General features: G+C 38.1%; 1 protein-coding gene across 1 annotated transcript in view; it reads left to right on the top strand.

Annotated features, from left to right (window-relative positions):
• LOC133658774 (circadian-associated transcriptional repressor) overlaps nucleotides 1-15,302 on the top strand; it is a 17,241-nt gene extending 1,939 nt beyond the window's left edge. Inside the window, exons 2-6 of the mRNA XM_062061159.1 lie at nucleotides 929-1,286; nucleotides 2,980-3,055; nucleotides 4,189-4,267; nucleotides 9,543-9,669; nucleotides 13,862-15,302. Coding sequence (XP_061917143.1) covers nucleotides 969-1,286; nucleotides 2,980-3,055; nucleotides 4,189-4,267; nucleotides 9,543-9,669; nucleotides 13,862-14,248 — 987 coding nt within the window. The 5' untranslated portion in view covers nucleotides 929-968 and the 3' untranslated portion in view covers nucleotides 14,249-15,302. The remainder of the gene's footprint in view (nucleotides 1-928; nucleotides 1,287-2,979; nucleotides 3,056-4,188; nucleotides 4,268-9,542; nucleotides 9,670-13,861) is intronic.
• The last annotated feature ends 3,906 nt before the right edge of the window (nucleotides 15,303-19,208 follow it).

Here is a 19,208-nt window from a genome sequence, read left to right on the forward strand (position 1 = left end):
GCCTTCCGGCTCAGCTCCTTCTTCACCACAACGGCTCGATACAGCGTCTGCCTTACTGAAGGCGCCGCACCAATCCGCCTGTCGATCTCACGATCCACTCCTCCCTCACTCGTGAACAAGACTCCAAGGTACTTGAACTCCTCCACTTGGGGCAGGGTCTCCTCCGCAACCTGGAGATGGCACTCCACCCTTTTCCGGGCGAGAACCATGGACTCTGACTTGGAGGTGCTGATTCTCATCCCAGTCGCTTCACACTCGGCTGCGAACCGATCCAGCGAGAGCTGAAGATCCTGGCCAGATGAAGCCATCAGGACCACATCATCTGCAAAAAACAGAGACCTAATCCTGCAGCCACCAAACCAGATCCCCTCAACGCCTTGACTGCGCCTAGAAATTCTGTCCATAAAAGTTATGAACAGAATCGGTGACAAAGGGCAGCCTTGGCGGAGTCCAACCCTCACTGGAAACGTGTCCGACTTACTGCCAGCAATGCGGACCAAACTCTGGCACTGATCATACAGGGAGCGGACCGCCACAATCAGACAGTCCGATACCCCATACTCTCTGAGCACTCCCCACAGGACTTCCAGAGGGACACGGTCGAATGCCTTCTCCAAGTCCACAAAACACATGTAGACTGGTTGGGCAAACTCCCATGCACCCTCAAGGACCCTGCCGAGAGTATAGAGCTGGTCCACAGTTCCACGACCAGGACGAAAACCACACTGTTCCTCCTGAATCTGAGGTTTGACCAGTATAGTCCAGTATAGAAAAGAGTATTTGTGGGATAAGAGATTTTTGAGTGTTCATTGGGCTTGTGAGTTTGGTGTGTTTACTGGTTTAGGTGTTAGCATCCGGAAAACAAACGGGTGATTGCGGTCGTAACAATCGTTACCACCCATTTATACAGCTCCATTCTCTGTTTCAGGTTGGTGATGGTCAGTAGTAGTTAAAGTCCGCAGCCAAGGATGTCTGCTACAGATTCGGACAACTCCATTGACTGGCTGGCAAGTGACACTGAGGACACCAACAGTGAACAGGAGTTTGAGGGGAAGCGCAGCCAGACAGATGCTTCTTCAACGGACAGCTGCTGGAGCCGTGAGATCCGCGAGACGTCCACTAGGGGTCCTCCTTCCAGCTGCACGGAGACATGGGGCAGGGATGCCATTGAACTGTGTAAAACGCAACAAAGCGAGAAGATGAAGAGACGACGCAGCTTCGCGGAGGAAGAGGAAGGACGGATCATTTCCAGTCAGTCAGAGAAGGGACGGCTTTTTACCCGAAAGGTGAGCTTCTCATGACTCATGTCGAATTCCCAGAGGAGGTCAGCAAAACTGTGCTAGGCCCTCTGACCACTGTCTACTTCCCTGACATATTTACAAGTACCTCATGAATTACATGACACGCTGTGAAGATCCACCTTCCGCTGTCAGCACAATTAGCCGGCTCTTCTGCTATAAATCCTATCCAGGAAGGGTGGAGACAACAGAGGCCTGAGTCATGTCTCGCAACAGTTTACACTAAACAGCTATTAAAATAAATCCATTTAGGGTTTATTAATTAATTCCACACATTTGTCACACCAGTAGAATAAATACAATAATGTTTAGAACAATAAACTCTGGTTGTGATGATGATAATATTGTAACTTCATACCATCATGATACAAATAACATCTAACAGTAAAAACTATAGAGGACACTGACAATTCTTAACATCTCCATTCCTGTTGTCCCGCAGAAGTCATGACTCCCTATGTTTTAATCAATAGACTGGTGTGTGTTTAGGATACCGTAACCCATACTTGCCAACCCTCCCGGTTTTACCGGGAGACTCCCGGAATTCAGCGCCTCTCCCGATAACCTCCCGGAAGAAATTTTCTCCCGATAAACTCACGGAATTCAGCCGGAGCTGGAGGCCACGCCTGAGTGGGGACAGCGGCGACAGTCTGTTTTCACGTCCGCTTTCCCACTATATAAACAGCGTGCCTGCCCAATCACGTTATAACTGTAGAATGATCGAGGGCGAGTTCTTGGTTTCTTATGTGGGTTTATTGTTAGGCAGTTTCATTAACGTCCTCCCAGCGCGGTAACAACACACAACAACAGCAGTCACGTTTTCGTCTACCGTAAAGCAGTTCGTCTGCCGTAAACAGCAATGTTGTGACACTCTTAAACAGGACAATACTGCCATCTACTGGATAGCCTCTGGAACACTGAAATTCAAGTATTTCTTTTATTTATATGGATAATAAAATAAATATATATATATATATATATATATATATATATATATATATATATATATATATATATATATATAGTTATAATTCACTGAAAGTCAAGTATTTCATACGTATATATATATATATATATATATATATATATATATATATATATATATATATATATATATATATATATATATATATATATATATATTTATTTAAATATATGAGAAATATATATGAAATACTCGAGTTGGTGAATTATAGCTGTAAATATACTCCTCCCCTCTTAAACACGCCCCCGCCCCACGTCCCACCCCACCCCCCACCTCCCGGAATCGAAGGTCTCAAGGTTGGCAAGTATGCTGTAACCCTTAAACATCATTTATTTTTTATAATATTTCAACGGGATGGGAGACTCGCTGCCTGAGTGTTCTGAACTCCTATTCCGATACCAGTGTATTGAGCAGAATATTGCTGCCTGGAGGTGCCATAAGTCATCATGTTGTTATTCTTTAAACAGCAAGTTAGTGAAGTAGTGCATTACATTTGACTCAGTGTCTGTAAGACATGATCAATCAATCAATTCTACACAACAGACCACATTCTTAACCATCAAATAATTAGTTATTATGCCAACTCCTAATCCTAATGTTGATAAAAGGTGCAATAAAGAAATTCTGCAGTACTTTTTCCCATGTAACCCACTGTGACGAGACATTAACTATAAATCAATGTCTTATCATTTTTAGTGCATGGAGCTGCAATGCTACATCCATCCACTGTCCTCAATCTTGAATGGTCTTCGTTCAGGGAGATACCGAGAACGTAAGTCCTCTTTATGTACCTTGTGTGTTTTTTGCCTGTGTGAGACATCTTAGTGCAGAGCAATGGTGTGGTAATTATGGAACGCCTACTTGGACTGTGGAGTGTTTTAATGGACATCTACAGTACATACCACCGATTTAATGGCCCCACCAAGAGCAGAAAAAAACATATTTTTTAGGAACTTGAGAATAGGCAAAGTCACACTTCAGCTCACTGCTATAAAGGAGATGCTTGGCAGAGTGGAGTGAGAACATAGTGTACCATGTCTGCGCAGGGCGAGAACTGCTCTTAGTAATTGGTCTGATAGGTACTGAAAGGGCTTCTGCAGGGAACGATAGCGCCATGCTCACTGTTCACTTTATGGTCTCAAACCTTGTGTGCACTACTTGGCCACAGACAGAAAGGAAGTGTATTCTCTATCACAGCTATTCACAAAACGTGGTACATGTACCACTAGCGGTACGCGGGCTCTATCTCGTGGTACGCCAAATAATCACTTAATCAAATACTCAAACACAGTGTTACTGTTCAAACTGTGTGTAAGCATTTTAAATATACTTGTTAAATAAATCCACTGCCTTGCTTTAATTAATATTTAGGCTTCTATGCTTTTGTATTTTAATGTTGGTCATTATTACTTGGAGAGCAAAGTTTTTTTATGAGGTGGTGCTTGTTGGTAAAGTTTGAGAACCACTGCCCTATCACATTAACAGCCCCCACTCCCATATATGTATATTAGTATATACCAGTCCATCTCAAATAGTGGGGCTGGCCCCCCTGTGACCTTGAAGAACATGCTTTTTTTTTTTTTTACCATACTAGTATATGATGAAGACTATGTAGTACTTGGCTTCACTTTAACAACGATGGGAGACGAGGAAAGACCGCTGTGTTTCCTTTAATGTTAATAGGCTTACAATGTCATGCATAGATATAGATATAACAACTTTAAAGACAAATTACAATATTTATAGTCACGGTGGAGAGTAGGGGTGGCGTGAAATATTTTCTTCTTCCTGGGGGGCTTAACAGAAAATATTTGCGAAGCACTGGTATATACACAGATATTTTACACAACCAATCCGCTGTCCTGATACATGTCCTCATATGTTACAACTGTTTTCTCTCACCAGGACTTAGCAGTTTCCAAGAAAGTGTTGCTATGGATAGAATCCAAAGGATCCTGGGTGTTCTGCAGAATCCCTGCTTAGGGTATGTGTCCTCAACTTTGCCTACATACTCCAGTATTTCCCACACATTCATTTATTTGTGGCGGCCCGCCACGAAAGAATTACGTCCGCCACAAATTATTTTTATTTTTATTTTTTTTTGTCCTGTCCAGCTTCTCAGGCAAATCATATAGTTGATGTAGATGCCCATATAGGCTATTCAGATTTACTTTACAAAAGAGAAGTGTAGGATACTTCTCTTGTTGCCTTATTTGTATTTGACCACTACTGTTTTCTGTTTATTTGTTACTGACTGTGGCAGGACACCTCTGCCTCTGTTTCACTTTATGTTGCTGGTAAATAATATGGTTGTAGTAGTAGGCTAAAGTTAAATTATTTAGTATGCACTAATTAAAGGGGCAGAGCTTTAAGAGACATTTTAGCTTTTATATTTTATAAGATATAATTTTTGTAAGAACCACAATTAATAAATATATTTCAATGAATAACTTATTGTTCAAATCTGTATATAAATATGTACATAAAGTGTTGTAATTATATTGTAAAATGGATGGATGGATAGATGTTTAAAACAAAACTGTTATTATTAATTAGTAAGTATACATTTTTTGAGCCTTTTTAGAGAAAATCATATCATTGTAGTAAATTATGCAAATTACTCATAGCCACACCCCCACTGCCACAGGTATCTTGGCAGTTTTATGGGAAACACTGTACTCTAACATAGGTAACAAGGATATATATATGCTTTATATACACACCACTTGAAAACATGAACATTTTTCAACTCCAACAGCCAGATAGGATCAAAGGTCAGAGGTCACTGATGTTGGACCTAAGAAAGGCCCTGCCTAAAAATATTTAGGGTTGAGGTCAGGGCTCTAAAGTTCTTTCACAACAAAATCACTCAAGCATACATTATGGACCTACGTGGACCCTCCCAAGCCATTCTAATCAAATGTTTACCGTCCAAGATTGGTAAGATAAAGAACAAATAAGTTGCTTTTTTCAAAACTCAAGTAAGCTAGCGACACAATGACGACAACAAGCTGGCAATGACGCACTATAGTCCAAAAGCCGCAACACATGGCTCACAGCATGTTGCAATTCCCCTACCAATACACACATACGGACAAACACAGACACACACTTTCAGGACAAATTTACTGCAGAGATTGCCTGGTCTCGCCGCAGTCGTGCATCTCGTTAAAAATGAATAAGGTCTCCATGCGGGAGCGGCACTCTTCTCTCTGCTTGATTAGATGTTATAATGGCACGTGAGATCACCTCTTTTTGAAAAAGGAGAATGTCTCCGTGCATTTAGATGCTATTTAACATTGATGTGCAAATATTTTTTTGTTTTGAAGCATCAGAGTTGGTATTATGAGATGAAGTAAATCTGCTTGATCTATTACATGTTTAGAGAAAAACATGTGCATACTTGCCAACCTTGAGACCTCCAATATCGGGAGGTGGGTAGGGGGGGCGTGGTTGGGGGCGTGGTTATTTACCGCTAGAATTCACCAACTCGAGTATTTCATATATATATATATATATATATATATATATATATATATATATATATATATATATATATGTATATATAATACTTGACTTTCAGTGAATTCTAGCTATATATATATATATATTTATTTTATTTACATAAAATAAATACTTGAATTATCTATCCATTAGATGGCAGTATTGTCCTGTTTAACTTCTCCGTTCATGACTGAGAAATCATTTCGGCTACCGTGTTCAATGGAGAAGTCTATTCTACATATTTACAGGCAACATACACCTTCCCCTTCGAACTGTCCTGGATGAACTGAAATTCTTGTTTCCATTCGTTTTGGAACTTGCAAGCGTATTTATATTGTGGGAAAGCGGACGTGAGAATAGGCTGTCCCCACTCAGTCTCAGGTCCGTATTGAGCTGGAGGGGGCGTGGCCTCCAGCTCAATACCGGGAGTTTGTCGGGAGAAAATCTCTGCCGGGAGGTTGTCGGGAGAGGCGCTGAATAACGGGATTCTCCCGCTAAAAACGGGAGGGTTGGCAAGTATGCATGTGTCTGGGGGCCGGGATACCTATTTTTAGGAACATTAATACAAAACCTCACAATAATGTCTGATTGAATGCTAAAAACGTTATGACAGACCGCCTTAAAAAACGGAATTGAATTTTACATTTTTTTTTACTGAATGAGACAACCAGAATGTACATGAAAATAAAGAATGTGGGATTTACAATATTAACTATGAAGGATAAAACACTGAATATTGACAACATATGAATGTCACACCCCCTCTCGATCGACATATTTTACAATCAAGCAAAACGCAACAAAAATGCAACAAACAGCGAAATATGAACGACAAGGGCAAAAAAAAAAACCCCACCTACAATCTGATATATCACTAAGCTTTAGAACTTTGTTGTTCCTCCTTCCTCCTCTGTCCCTGACACCCGCATTTTCAGGCTCGCTCTGAAAACACTCTGTGGAAACGCTCCCCACCCACACTGCTTGGTGCCTCGTCTCAGCTGCTGTGACTTTGATCACCATAGTAACTAATTAGATTACCATAGTAACTACTCTTAAACGCATCATAATTAAATCATCCCCTCAACTCCCCCCCAAATGGATTAACTCGCTGGAATAAAAAAGACAATATAACATATATCCATAAACGTGGACACATGTGAAAAAGTGCAATATATATTTATCTGTACAGTAATCTATTTATTTATTTATATATATTTATTTATTTTTTATATATATATATATATATATATATATATATATATATATATATATATATATATATATATATATATATATATATATATATATATATACAGTGTTTCCCATAAACTGCCAAGATACCTGTGGCGGTGGGGGCGTGGCTATGGGCGTGGTCACCATGACATCATCGAGTAATTTGCATAATTTACTACAATGATATGATTTTCTCTAAAAAGGCTCAAAAAAAGTATACTTACTAATTAATAATAACAGTTTTGTTTTAAACGTCCATCCATCCATCCATCCATTTTACAATATAATTACAACACTTTATGTACATATTTATATACAGATTTGAACAATAAGTTATTCATTATTAATTGTGGTTCTTACAAAAAATATATCTTATAAAAATATAAAAGCTAAAATGTCTCTTAAAGATCTGCCCATTTAATTAGTGCATACTAAATAATTTAACTTCAGCCTACTACTACAACCATATTGTTTACCAGCAACATAAAGTGAAACAGAGGCAGAGGTGTCCTGCCACAGTCAGTAACAAATAAACAGAAAACAGTAGTGGTGGTAGATAGACACAAAGCGTCATCAAACATCTGATCCACTGAACAAAGAGATCCAAAAATCTTGATCCTACACTTCTCTTTTGTAAAGTAAATCTGAACAGCCGATATGGGCATCTACATCAACTATATGATTTGCCTGAGAAGCTTGACAGGACACAAAAAAAATAAAAATTAAAAATTGTGTTTTTTTTGTTTTTTTGTGGCGGCCTTAATTCTTTCGTGGCGGGCCGCCACAAATAAATGAATGTGTGGGAAACACTAATATATATTTATTTATTTATATATGCACCTTATTGCTTTTTTATCCTGCACTACCATGAGCTTATGTAACGAAATTTCGTTCTTATCTGTGCTGTAAAGTTCACATTTGAATGACAATAAAAAGGAAGTCTAAGTCTAACTAGTATATAACGCAAAAGCGCAGATTCCAACCACTGAAATACTTTGTATAGTTCAAGACTTATGGTCATTTGAAAACATCACTGCACATTATAATGGCAGCTACAGTTACCATCTTAAAGATCTAAAAAAATTATTTGGGAATGTCCGGCGGGCCAGATTGAAAAGCCCCCGGGCCTTAATTTTTGCCCACATTTCTATTAGGATCCAATACAAGAGTTGTAAGAACAATTGTGCCTTTACAAAGAGTGTATTAAAATCACCTGCCAGTAAGTATGATGATGTGCAAATCTGCACTACAAATCACAATAATACAGAAATACTGTATTTGAGGCGGAAATATGAGTGACAGAAAAGGCACACAAAGAAAAATGTAATTGGTCGAACAAGAAGCACCTAAATTAATCCAAATGATATATGGATGTGTCTCACTGGACAACATAGTAATACACTCAATGAGAAATAAAATCTTGTATCTTGTGTGAAAGGTGTATTTCTGAGCACCTTAAATAAATACAATGTCAACCTGAATGATCCTGAAGACAGAATGTTTCACACAGCTCTCTCTAATTAATTGTCTGGTAAGTAAATTTGTTTTAAACGCCAAAGAACAAATAACTAATATTCATTGCTCAAGCAATAAATATAAAGCGAAGAACATTCCCTGTACAAAAGGGCTGTAGACTATCATATTAAAACAAAGTCTACTAAAAACACAGTATCAAAACACGCGATTACGTTGAAGGTCGAAGAATGAAATAGCGGCTTGATTAGCCACAGCACGCCACGTGCTTCCAGCGCTGGCGTAGTGCTGGTACACTGACATCAGCTAAAACGGGCACATACTAATTGGTGCCTTCAATCGCCAGCTGCTGCCGTCATCAGGGAGACAAAGAGTGGGTGTGGCAGCCTCCCTGCAGACAGTCTGGGTCGAGGCTGGAAGGTGGATCTAAATCCCCAACCACCCGCCCCCCTCCCCCCTCTGTGGCTCGGTGCTGCCAGCTGGCAACTCCAACAGCCACACAATAGGATCAAAGTCACTTTTTTTTAGCAGCCACCAGTTACCGATAATCTTTCACATGAATTGAACATGCACTGAATGGAGTAAGGCAAGAAGGTCCTGATCATATGACACTAGATAATCCCTGCCCACCATCTGGCTCTGATGGGCTGGAAATGAAAGGGCGGCTACACTCCGCCCGCCCCCAATGAAGACTGCGTCACCACGGCTAGTTTATTTTCACAGTGACGCTGCTGGAAGGCGTCGGGGCTTTGGTGTTTTAAATTTAGAGGCCAGTGGAACGGCTATACACGAGGCCACGTGTCGCGCCAAACATGTGAGAAATGTACCGAGGAGAATTTTCCTCCCCACACATGGAGCGCAGCCTTTTTTTTTTTTGTGAGAGAGCGTAATTGTTCGCTTGGCTCTCTGAGAGTGCATATTTCCTGCGTGAGCTTGAAAGAGAGATAAGATTTCAAGGTCGAAGGCTGCCAACATTTTAGGTAGATAGCGCAGATGCATGCGCCGGGGCTCATAAATTGACATCTCTATGTTTCTTTGTCTTTTCACAGGGAGAAATACATAAGTATCATTCTTAAAATGGAGGAAATGCTGAAGAGTTGGTTCCCTAACGTAAAAACCCAACGCCAACCGGCCGTCGCCCACACAGAGGAAGTCGTTCCTACAAAGAAACTAAAGGTAAAGTTGCTTTAAAAACATTTTAGTTAAAGAAGGCTTGCTGCCAGGAACATATGTTGACAACACAGGGAAACAGAAATTAAAATTCTATTATTACCCAATCATTGGTCTGGGACTGGTAAGGCAGCTACTTTTACTAAGGTACGATGTTACAACAGTCTCATGTTCCATGTGAACAACCACAGAGGAGGAAAGGTAATTTTGAAGGAGTGTCTCTCTGGGATTTGAAAAGTCAGAACATTAAACCACATTCTTTGGCGTTCAATTGGCGAGGTGTAACACACCCTTGTGGTTTTACACGGTTTTCATCAGTGTTAAGTAGCTGCTAAGCTGATAAAACTCATGTTTAAAAAAAATTAATCCAATTGTATGAAATGTGCATACCAATGCACTTCTTTCTTGTGTAAATCGTGTTAGAATATTTCAGATGATTGTTTTTGTGTTATAGCTTATTACCGTATTTTTCGGAGTATAAGTCGCACCGGCCGAAAATGCATAATAAAGAAGGAAAAAAACATATATAAGTCGCACTGGAGTATAAGTCGCATTTTTGGGGGGAAATGTATTTGATAAAAGCCAACACCAAGAATAGACATTTGAAAGGCAATTTAAAATAAATAAAGAATAGTGAACAACAGGCTGAATAAGTGTACGTTATATGAGGCATAAATAACCAACTGAGAACGTGCCTGGTATGTTAACGTAACATATTATGGTAAGAGTCATTCAAATAACTATAACATATAGAACAGGGGTCACCAACCTTTTTGAAACCAAGAGCTACTTCTTGGGTACTGATTAATGCGAAGGGCTACCAGTTTGATACACACTTAAATAAATTGCCGAAAATAGCCAATTTGCTCAATTTACCTTTAACTCTATGTTATTATTAATAATTAATGATATTTACACTTAATTGAACGGTTTAAAAGAGGAGAAAACACAAAAAAAAATGACAATTAAATTTTGAAACATAGTTTATCTTCAATTTCGACTCTTTAAAATTCAAAATTCAACCGAAAAAAAGAAGAGAAAAACTAGCTAATTCGAATCTTTTTGAAAAAATAAAAAAAATAATTAATGGAACATCATTAGTCATTTTTCCTGACTAAGATTAATTTTAGAATTTTGATGACATGTTTTAAATAGGTTAAAATACAATCTGCACTTTGTTAGAATATATAACAAATTGGACCAAGCTATATTTCTAACAAAGACAAATCATTATTTCTTCTAGATTTTCCAGAACAAAAATTTTAAAAGAAATTCAAAACACTTTGAAATAAGATTTTTTTAAATTTGATTCTACAGAGTTTCTAGATTTGCCAGAATAATTTTTTGGAATTTTAATCATACTAAGTTTGAAGAAATATTTCACTAATATTTTTCGTCGAAAAAACAGAAGCTAAAATGAAGAATTAAATAAAAATGTATTTATTATTCTTTACAATAAAAAAAATAAATTTACTTGAACATTGATTTAAATTGTCAGGAAAGAAGAGGAAGGAATTTAAAAGGTATATGTGTTTAAAAATCCTAAAATCATTTTTAAGGTTGTATTTTTTCTCTAAAATTGTCTTTCTGAAAGTTATAAGAGGCAAAGTAAAAAAAATAATGAATTTATTTAAACAAGTGAAGACCAAGTCTTTAAAATATTTTCTTGGATTTTCAAATTCTATTTGAGTTTTGTCTCTCTTAGAATTAAAAATGTCGGGCAAAGCGAGACCAGCTTGCTAGTAAATAAATACAATTTAAAAAATAGAGGCAGCTCACTGGTAAGTGCTGCTATTTGAGCTATTTTTAGAACAGGCCAGCGGGCTACTCATCTGGTCCTTACGGGCTACCTGGTGCCCGCGGGCACCGCATTGGTGACCCCTGATATAGAACATGCTATACATTTACCAAACAATCTGTCACTCCTAATCGCTAAATCCCATGAAATCTTCTACGTCTAGTCTCTTACGTGAATGAGCTAAATAATATTATTTGATATTTTACGCTAATGTGTTAATCATTTCACACATAAGTCGCTCCTGAATATAAGTCGCACCCCCGGCCAAACTATGAAAAAAACTGCGACTTACAGTCCGTAAAATACGGTAATAACCTGTTTGGGTCCACCTGCCATCAACTCATGATCCAGACCATGAACCCTGACCTGACCTGGGCAAATAACTGCATAGCTCACAAAAGCCAACTTTGAGTTGAATATTTATATCAGCCGTTAGATGACACAGAAATGACTTTACTGTAATAATCAAAGTTTATTTGCAAGTAGACTGAAATAGAACTTAATGTGAATCTAACGAATGTTTAATTCAGGGATAAATTATGTTATAAATTGTGATGAGGGTTTTTGTTTGTACAGCCTCTTGCTTTGTAGCCATCATGTAGTCATTACACGTCTGTAATGCAACAAATACATGCACTTTCATGAGTTGTCCATTTAACTCTTAATTTGGTCCATCTGGACAATTAGATCCAATGAAAGAAATGTATCAGTTGATCCAGGACAGTTCTACACTATCAAGTATAGGAATGATCAACTTACTACATTTGCACCTTGCTTCCCAAGCTATGGCTCAAAAACAACGTTTTGCCTCAAGGCTGGACACAAACTGTCTTAAAAATGTGAAAAATCTAGACCAAGACAGGGACTCTCTGCGTTGAAAATTCATAACATTGCAGTATTACATTAGAAAAGTTATGACTATGCATCTTATGCTGTGTGCTGCTATGGCCACGAAACATGGAATTATATATACTGTATGTACAGTACAGGCCAAACGTTTGGACACACCTTATTCAATGTGTTTTCTTTATTTACATTGTAGATTGTCACATCTAAACTATGAATGAACACATGTGGAGTTATGTACTTAACAAAAAAAGATGAAATGACTAAAAACATGTTTTATATTCCAGTTTCTTCAAAATAGCCACCCTTTGCTCTGATTACTGCTTTGCACACTCTTGGCATTCTCTCCATGAGCTTCAAGCACACCTGTGAAGGGAAAACCATTTCAGGTGACTACCTCTTGAAGCTCATGGAGAGAATGCCAAGAGTGTGCGAAAAAGTAATCAGAGCAAAGGGTGGCTATTTTGAAGAAAATAGAATATAAAACATGTCTCCAGTTATTTCACCTCCGCATGTGTTCATTCATAGTTTTGATGTGACAATCCACAATGTAAATAGTCATGGAAATAAAGAAAACCCATTGAATGAGAAGGTGTGTAGGTTCAGTGTTTCCCATAAACTGCCAAGATACCTGTGGCGGTGGGGGCGTGGCTATGGGCGTGGTCACATGACATCATTGAGTAATTTGCATAATTTACTACAACGATATGATTTTCTCTAAAAAGGCTCAAAAAATTTATACTTACTAATTAATAATAACAGTTTTGTTTTAAACATCCATCCATCCATCCATTTTACAATATAATTACAACACTTTATGTACATATTTATATACAGATTTGAACAATAAGTTATTCACTGAAATATTTTTATTAATTGTGGTTCTTACAAAAAATATATCTTATAAAATATAAAAGCTAGAATGTCTCTTAAAGCTCTGCCCTTACTAAATAATTCAACTTTAGCCTACTACTACAACCATATTATTTACCAGCAACATAAAGTGAAACAGAGGCAGAGGTGTCCTGCCACAGTCAGTAACAAATAAAAAGAAAACAGTAGTGGTGGTAGATAGACACAGAACTTCATCAAACATCTGATCCACTGAACAAAGAGCTCCAAAAATCTTGAACTTTAGACTGCCATCAGTTTTACTCCTTAACCATGTGTTTCCTACTGCCTGCAGACTTTGCACCCTTTGTTATATACACATGTTGTGTTTGTAATATAAATACATTTAATAAAGTCAAATACAAATAAGGCAACAAGAGAAGTATCCTACACTTCTCTTTTTGTAAAGTAAATCTGAACAGCCGATATGGGCATCTACATCAACTATATGATTTGCCTGTAAAGCTGGACAGGACCAAAAAAAAATAAAAAAAATAAAAAAAAAATATTTGTGGCGGACGTAATTATTTCGTGGCGGGCCGCCACAAATGAATGTGTGGGAAACACTGAGGTTTGTTGCTTTTACATTTGTATATAGTGTCTGCTAGAAACATATATCACTGAGCACTCGATCGTGAAATTAATCAAAATGTCTTTCAACAGCTTTCACAAGTGACAGCGAGCGCAGCAGCGAGCCCAGTTACCATCAGCGATACTCCGCAGGGTGCCAAACAGCTGCGAGTCACCGACCTCACACCTCCTGGAGCTTATTCCGCAAGCAACCTTAAATGGCTCCACACGTTCCCCATCTGCTCCCCCATCGCGGAGCAGGCGCAGGCGGGCCCTCGGCATGTAGCGCACCCTAGAGACATAACGCAGGACAGCGCCGTATCTTCCAGCACAGACGTCCCCGCTAACACAAACTCTGTGCCGAGAGGGCCTCCGCCGGAAAAAATCAAGGCGCCTTGTCTAGAGCGCCTCCTGAAGTCGACAGATAGCATTCTCACCCGCAAGGGGACGTCGGGTTTGACGGACAGCAGCTGGTCCTAGTCCACATCGGGGGCTGCTTCACACGCAGCTGAGCCTTGACTACTCTACCAGGGGGGCCAGTTAGCTCGCTTTGCCCATTCCAGCCTTCAGGGGAGGCCTGAGCCTTTAAAAAAAGGGACTTGACAGGTTTACTGTTTAGTGGAAAATGTGTTCCCACACTGACATGACAAGTGTCTGCTATATTTTCTCCTTTTGTTTTGTCGTTTGCACTCTTGGGTAGCATTTATGAAGGTGGGAAGGAGAGCAGTTTCATGCTAACCGAGGCAGCGTTCCCTCTGTAGATCCGACGGTTCTGTTTGAGCGTTTGCAAAAGCGCCATCTTGCCAACGAGGTGGAAGTAGTTTGTGCTGGAAGGAAGTGTGTCCCATCTCCAGACACGTGGTCAACAGCGGCCTACTTATTTGTTGTGCTGAAATGTGACTTTATGTTTTAGTCCTTCTCACGGCTCCACTGTCAACTTTATTTTTGTGACAGTTACTCATTTTCATACTTTGAGAATCAGTCTTTTGGTACAACTGTTCTACCTCAGGGGGTGAGGGTAAGAATGTGAACGCATCGCTCAACCTCTCCGGACACCTCGGCGGACCTGCAGCGAGCCACGCCGGCATCAAACAGAACGCTCTGCAGCACGAGCCACCCTGTTTGGGGACGCTCCCATCACAGGGATGCACTCATGGTGCCATTGCAAAGAATGTCCACAGAGTCTCCCAGTCCAAGGCAAAACAGTGCCTGTAAACATCAAACTGTGCCTGCATGCCAGTTTAATAAAGCGAGAGAAAAGTCCAAGGCGGGATAGTACTGATCAGGAATTGTCACTCTCCTGCCATTCACATCAATTATTCAGTTCTTGCCAACCCGCTTCCATGGTGGAGTAGAACAACTGTTATGTTTTGCCACAAAACTCAGACAGTATGTTAGACCAGCAGAGAGGGGCAACTTTGGTTTCCCTCTGTGTAAACCTGACAGAGGTTGTCAATTTATTCTGAAAAGTGGCCTTTATATTGTGAAATTTTATACTTTTAAAATAAATGTGTGTATATTTGTTTGATGCAAATTGGCTGTTGATTGTTTTTTTATTATTATAGAGTTCATAAGAAAAGGCTATGACAAAAATGATATAGTAAGAGTGAATTACACTTCTGGGAAGACTTTTTATAAGATCTACAACAGGGGTGTCAAACTCATTCTCAGTGAGGGCCACATCGCAGTTATGGTTGCCCTCAGAGGCCCGCTTTTAACAATGAATAATATATGAATGTATATACACTACCGTTCAAAAGTTTGGGGTCACCCAAACAATTTTGTGGAATAGCCTTCATTTCTAAGAACAAGAATAGACTGTCGAGTTTCAGATGAAAGTTCTCTTTTTCTGGCCATTTTGAGCGTTTAATTGACCCCACAAATGTGATGCTCCAGAAACTCAATCTGCTCAAAGGAAGGTCAGTTTTGTAGCTTCTGTAACGAGCTAAACTGTTTTCAGATGTGTGAACATGATTGCACAAGGGTTTTCTAATCATCAATTAGCCTTCTGAGCCAATGAGCAAACACATTGTACCATTAGAACACTGGAGTGATAGTTGCTGGAAATGGGCCTCTATACACCTATGTAGCTATTGCACCAAAAACCAGACATCTGCAGCTAGAATATTAATTTACCACATTATCAATGTATAGAGTGTATTTCTTTAAAGTTAAGACTAGTTTAAAGTTATCTTCATTGAAAAGTACAGTGCTTTTCCTTCAAAAATAAGGACATTTCAATATGACCCCAAACTTTTGAACGGTAGTGTATATACAGTATATATTAGGGCTGCAACTAACGATTAATTTGATAATCGATTAATCTGTTGATTATTACTTTGATTAATCGATTAATAATCGGATAAAAGAGACAAACTACATTTCTATCCTATCCAGTATTTTATTGAGAAAAAAACAGCATACTGGCACCATACTTATTTTGATTATTGTTTGTCAGCTGTTTGTAAATGTTGCAGTTTATAAATAAAGGTTTATTAAAAAAAAATTTTTTAAAAAGCCTCTGCGCGCATAGCATAGATCCAACGAATCGATGACTAAATTAATCGGCAACTATTTTTATAATCGATTTTATCGATTAGTTGTTGCAGCCCCAATATATATATATATATATATATATATATATATATATATATATAGATAAATGCTTTAAAAGGTAATATCGGAAATTATCTGTATCGTTTTTTTTATTATTGGTATCCTTTTTTTTTTTTTTTTTTTTTTTTAATAAAATCAACATAAAAAACACAAGATACACTTTCAATTAGTGCACCAACCCAAAAAACCTCCCTCCCCCATTCACACTCATTCACACAAAAGGGTTGTTTCTTTCTGTTATTAATATTCTGGTTCCTACATTATATATCAATATATATCAATACAGTCTGCAAGGGATACAGTCCGTAAGCACACATGATTGTGCGTGCTGCTGCTCCACTAATAGTACTAACCTTTAACAGTTACTTTTACTCATTTTCATTCATTACTAGTTTCTATGTAGCTGTTTTTATATTGTTTTACTTTATTTAAGAAAATGTTTTTAATTTATTTATTTTATAATTTATTTTTTATTTTTTTATTTTTAAAAGGACCTTATCTTCACCAAACCTGGTTGTCCAAATTAGGCATAATAATGTGTTAATTCCACGACTGTATATATCGGTATCGGTTGATATCGGTATCGGTAATTAAGAGTTGGACAATATCGGAATATCGGATATCGGCAAAAAAGCCATTATTGGACATCCCTATGAATATATATATATATATATATATATATATATATATATATATATATATATATATATATATATATATATATATATATATATATATATATATATATAATAAATAAACAATATTTTTTTTTACATAAGCTGCAAAAAAAATATTACAATTTTACTTTAAAAACTGGCAGCTCAGTCACCAGAATGTTACAGTAAAATCAGTGTTGTTTTTTTTACAGCATATACATTTTTTTTATAAATGAGATAGGCTCCAGCACCCCCCACGACCCTGAACGGGACAAGCGGTAGAAAACGGATGGATGGATGGAATGGAATGTAAAAACAATAGCACTGTTTTTAGCGGTAAAATTCAAGCAAGAGAGTGTTTTTTTACCTTAAAATCTTGGTTTTGTTTGTTTTGTAATGTTTTACTTTATTTGAAAAAAAACAGTACAAACGTTGATTTTACGGTAAAAAAAACTCAGTCGGCGGAATTTTACCGTAAAATCTATTGCCAATTTTACAGTCTACAATTTGATTGATAATTTGTTTTTAAATCATAAGTCAAACAGATATTTAAGTACAGTATTGTATCTTTATTTTAACAAAAAAAAATTGGAATACATGATAATATAATATTTTGATAATATTGAGTTTTAAAAGATATGCAATTGCATGCAGTACATGATTTTTTAATGTCAAAGGGGAAAGAAAAAATATATTTAGTAAGAAAATATTAAGCATTTTATTAACGCATATTATTTCCAGGCTTTCGCGGGTCACATAAAATAATGTGGCGGGCCAAATTCGGCCCCCCGGGCCTTGAGTTTGACACCGGTGATCTACAAGAATGTGTCTGTGTGTTGGTGTCCATTCATCCAGAAGCATATTTGTGAGGTCAACCCTAACCCTAACCCTAACCCCTCACCCTCACCCTAACCCACAGGTGTTGGCTCACAATCTCTGTTGGTGTTTGAGGTCAGGCAGTCAAAATGGAGAATTATTAGATTTGTGAAGGCAGAAATGGTAATATTAATATAGCTCTTCTAGTCTTCATACTGTACGTTAGCAATACATGTATGGGGAAATACATGTGGTCTACAGCCATAGTAAAATGTAGTTTTATTTAGGCACATTTCACTTGTGTGAATGTTTACTTAAAAACACAAAATTAAAAATATCAAATTTTTGAATAAATACATTTTGATACTTTAGTGTTGATTTTTCAGCCAAAGAAAATAAAAATGAAGTCTGGTGTTTGCACAAGCAAACTGAATAGTGCCATCTATAGGCGGAATATATATCTAAGTATTGACTTCCCAACTATGATTTGATGTTCTGCATGGGAAACTAGTCTATTATGTATTATATATTATTCATACTGGCTCACCTGCACTGGCTTCCTGTGCACTTAAGATGTGACTTTAAAGTTTTACTACTTACGTATAAAATACTACACGGTCTAGCTCCTGCCTATCTTGCCGACTGTATTGTACCATATGTCCCAGCAAGAAATCTGCCTTCAAAGAACTCCGGCTTATTAGTGATTCCCAGAGTCCAAAAAAGGTCTGTGGTCTATAGAGCGTTTTCTATTGGGGCTCCAGTACTCTAGAAAGTCCTCCCGGTAACAGTTAGAGATGCTACCTCAGTAGAAGCATTTAAGTCCCATCTTAAAACTCATTTGTATACTCTAGCCTTTAAATAGACCCCCTTTTTAGATCAGTTGATCTGCCGTTTCTTTTCTTTTCTCCTTTGCCCTCCTCTCCCTCGTGGAGGGCGGAGACACAGGTCCGGTAGCCATGGATGAAGTGCTGGCTGTCCAGAGTCGGGACCCGGGGTGGACCGCTCGCCTGTGCATCGGTTGGGGACATCTCTGCACTGCTGACCCGTCTCCGCTCAGGATGGTTTCCTGCTGGCCCAGTATGGACTGGACTCTCACTATTAGGTTAGATCCACTATGGACTGGACTCTCACTATTATGTTATATCCACTATGGACTGGACTCTCACTATTATGTTAGATCCACTATGGACTGGACTTTCACAATATTATGTCAGACCCACTATGGACTGGACTCTCACACTATTATGTTAGATCCACTATGGACTGGACTCTCACTATTATGTTAGATCCACTATGGACTGGACTTTCACAATATTATGTTAGATCCACTATGGACTGGACTCTCACTATTA

This window comes from Entelurus aequoreus, linkage group LG10, assembly GCF_033978785.1.
Source record: "Entelurus aequoreus isolate RoL-2023_Sb linkage group LG10, RoL_Eaeq_v1.1, whole genome shotgun sequence".
Taxonomy (NCBI): Eukaryota; Metazoa; Chordata; class Actinopteri; order Syngnathiformes; family Syngnathidae; genus Entelurus; species Entelurus aequoreus.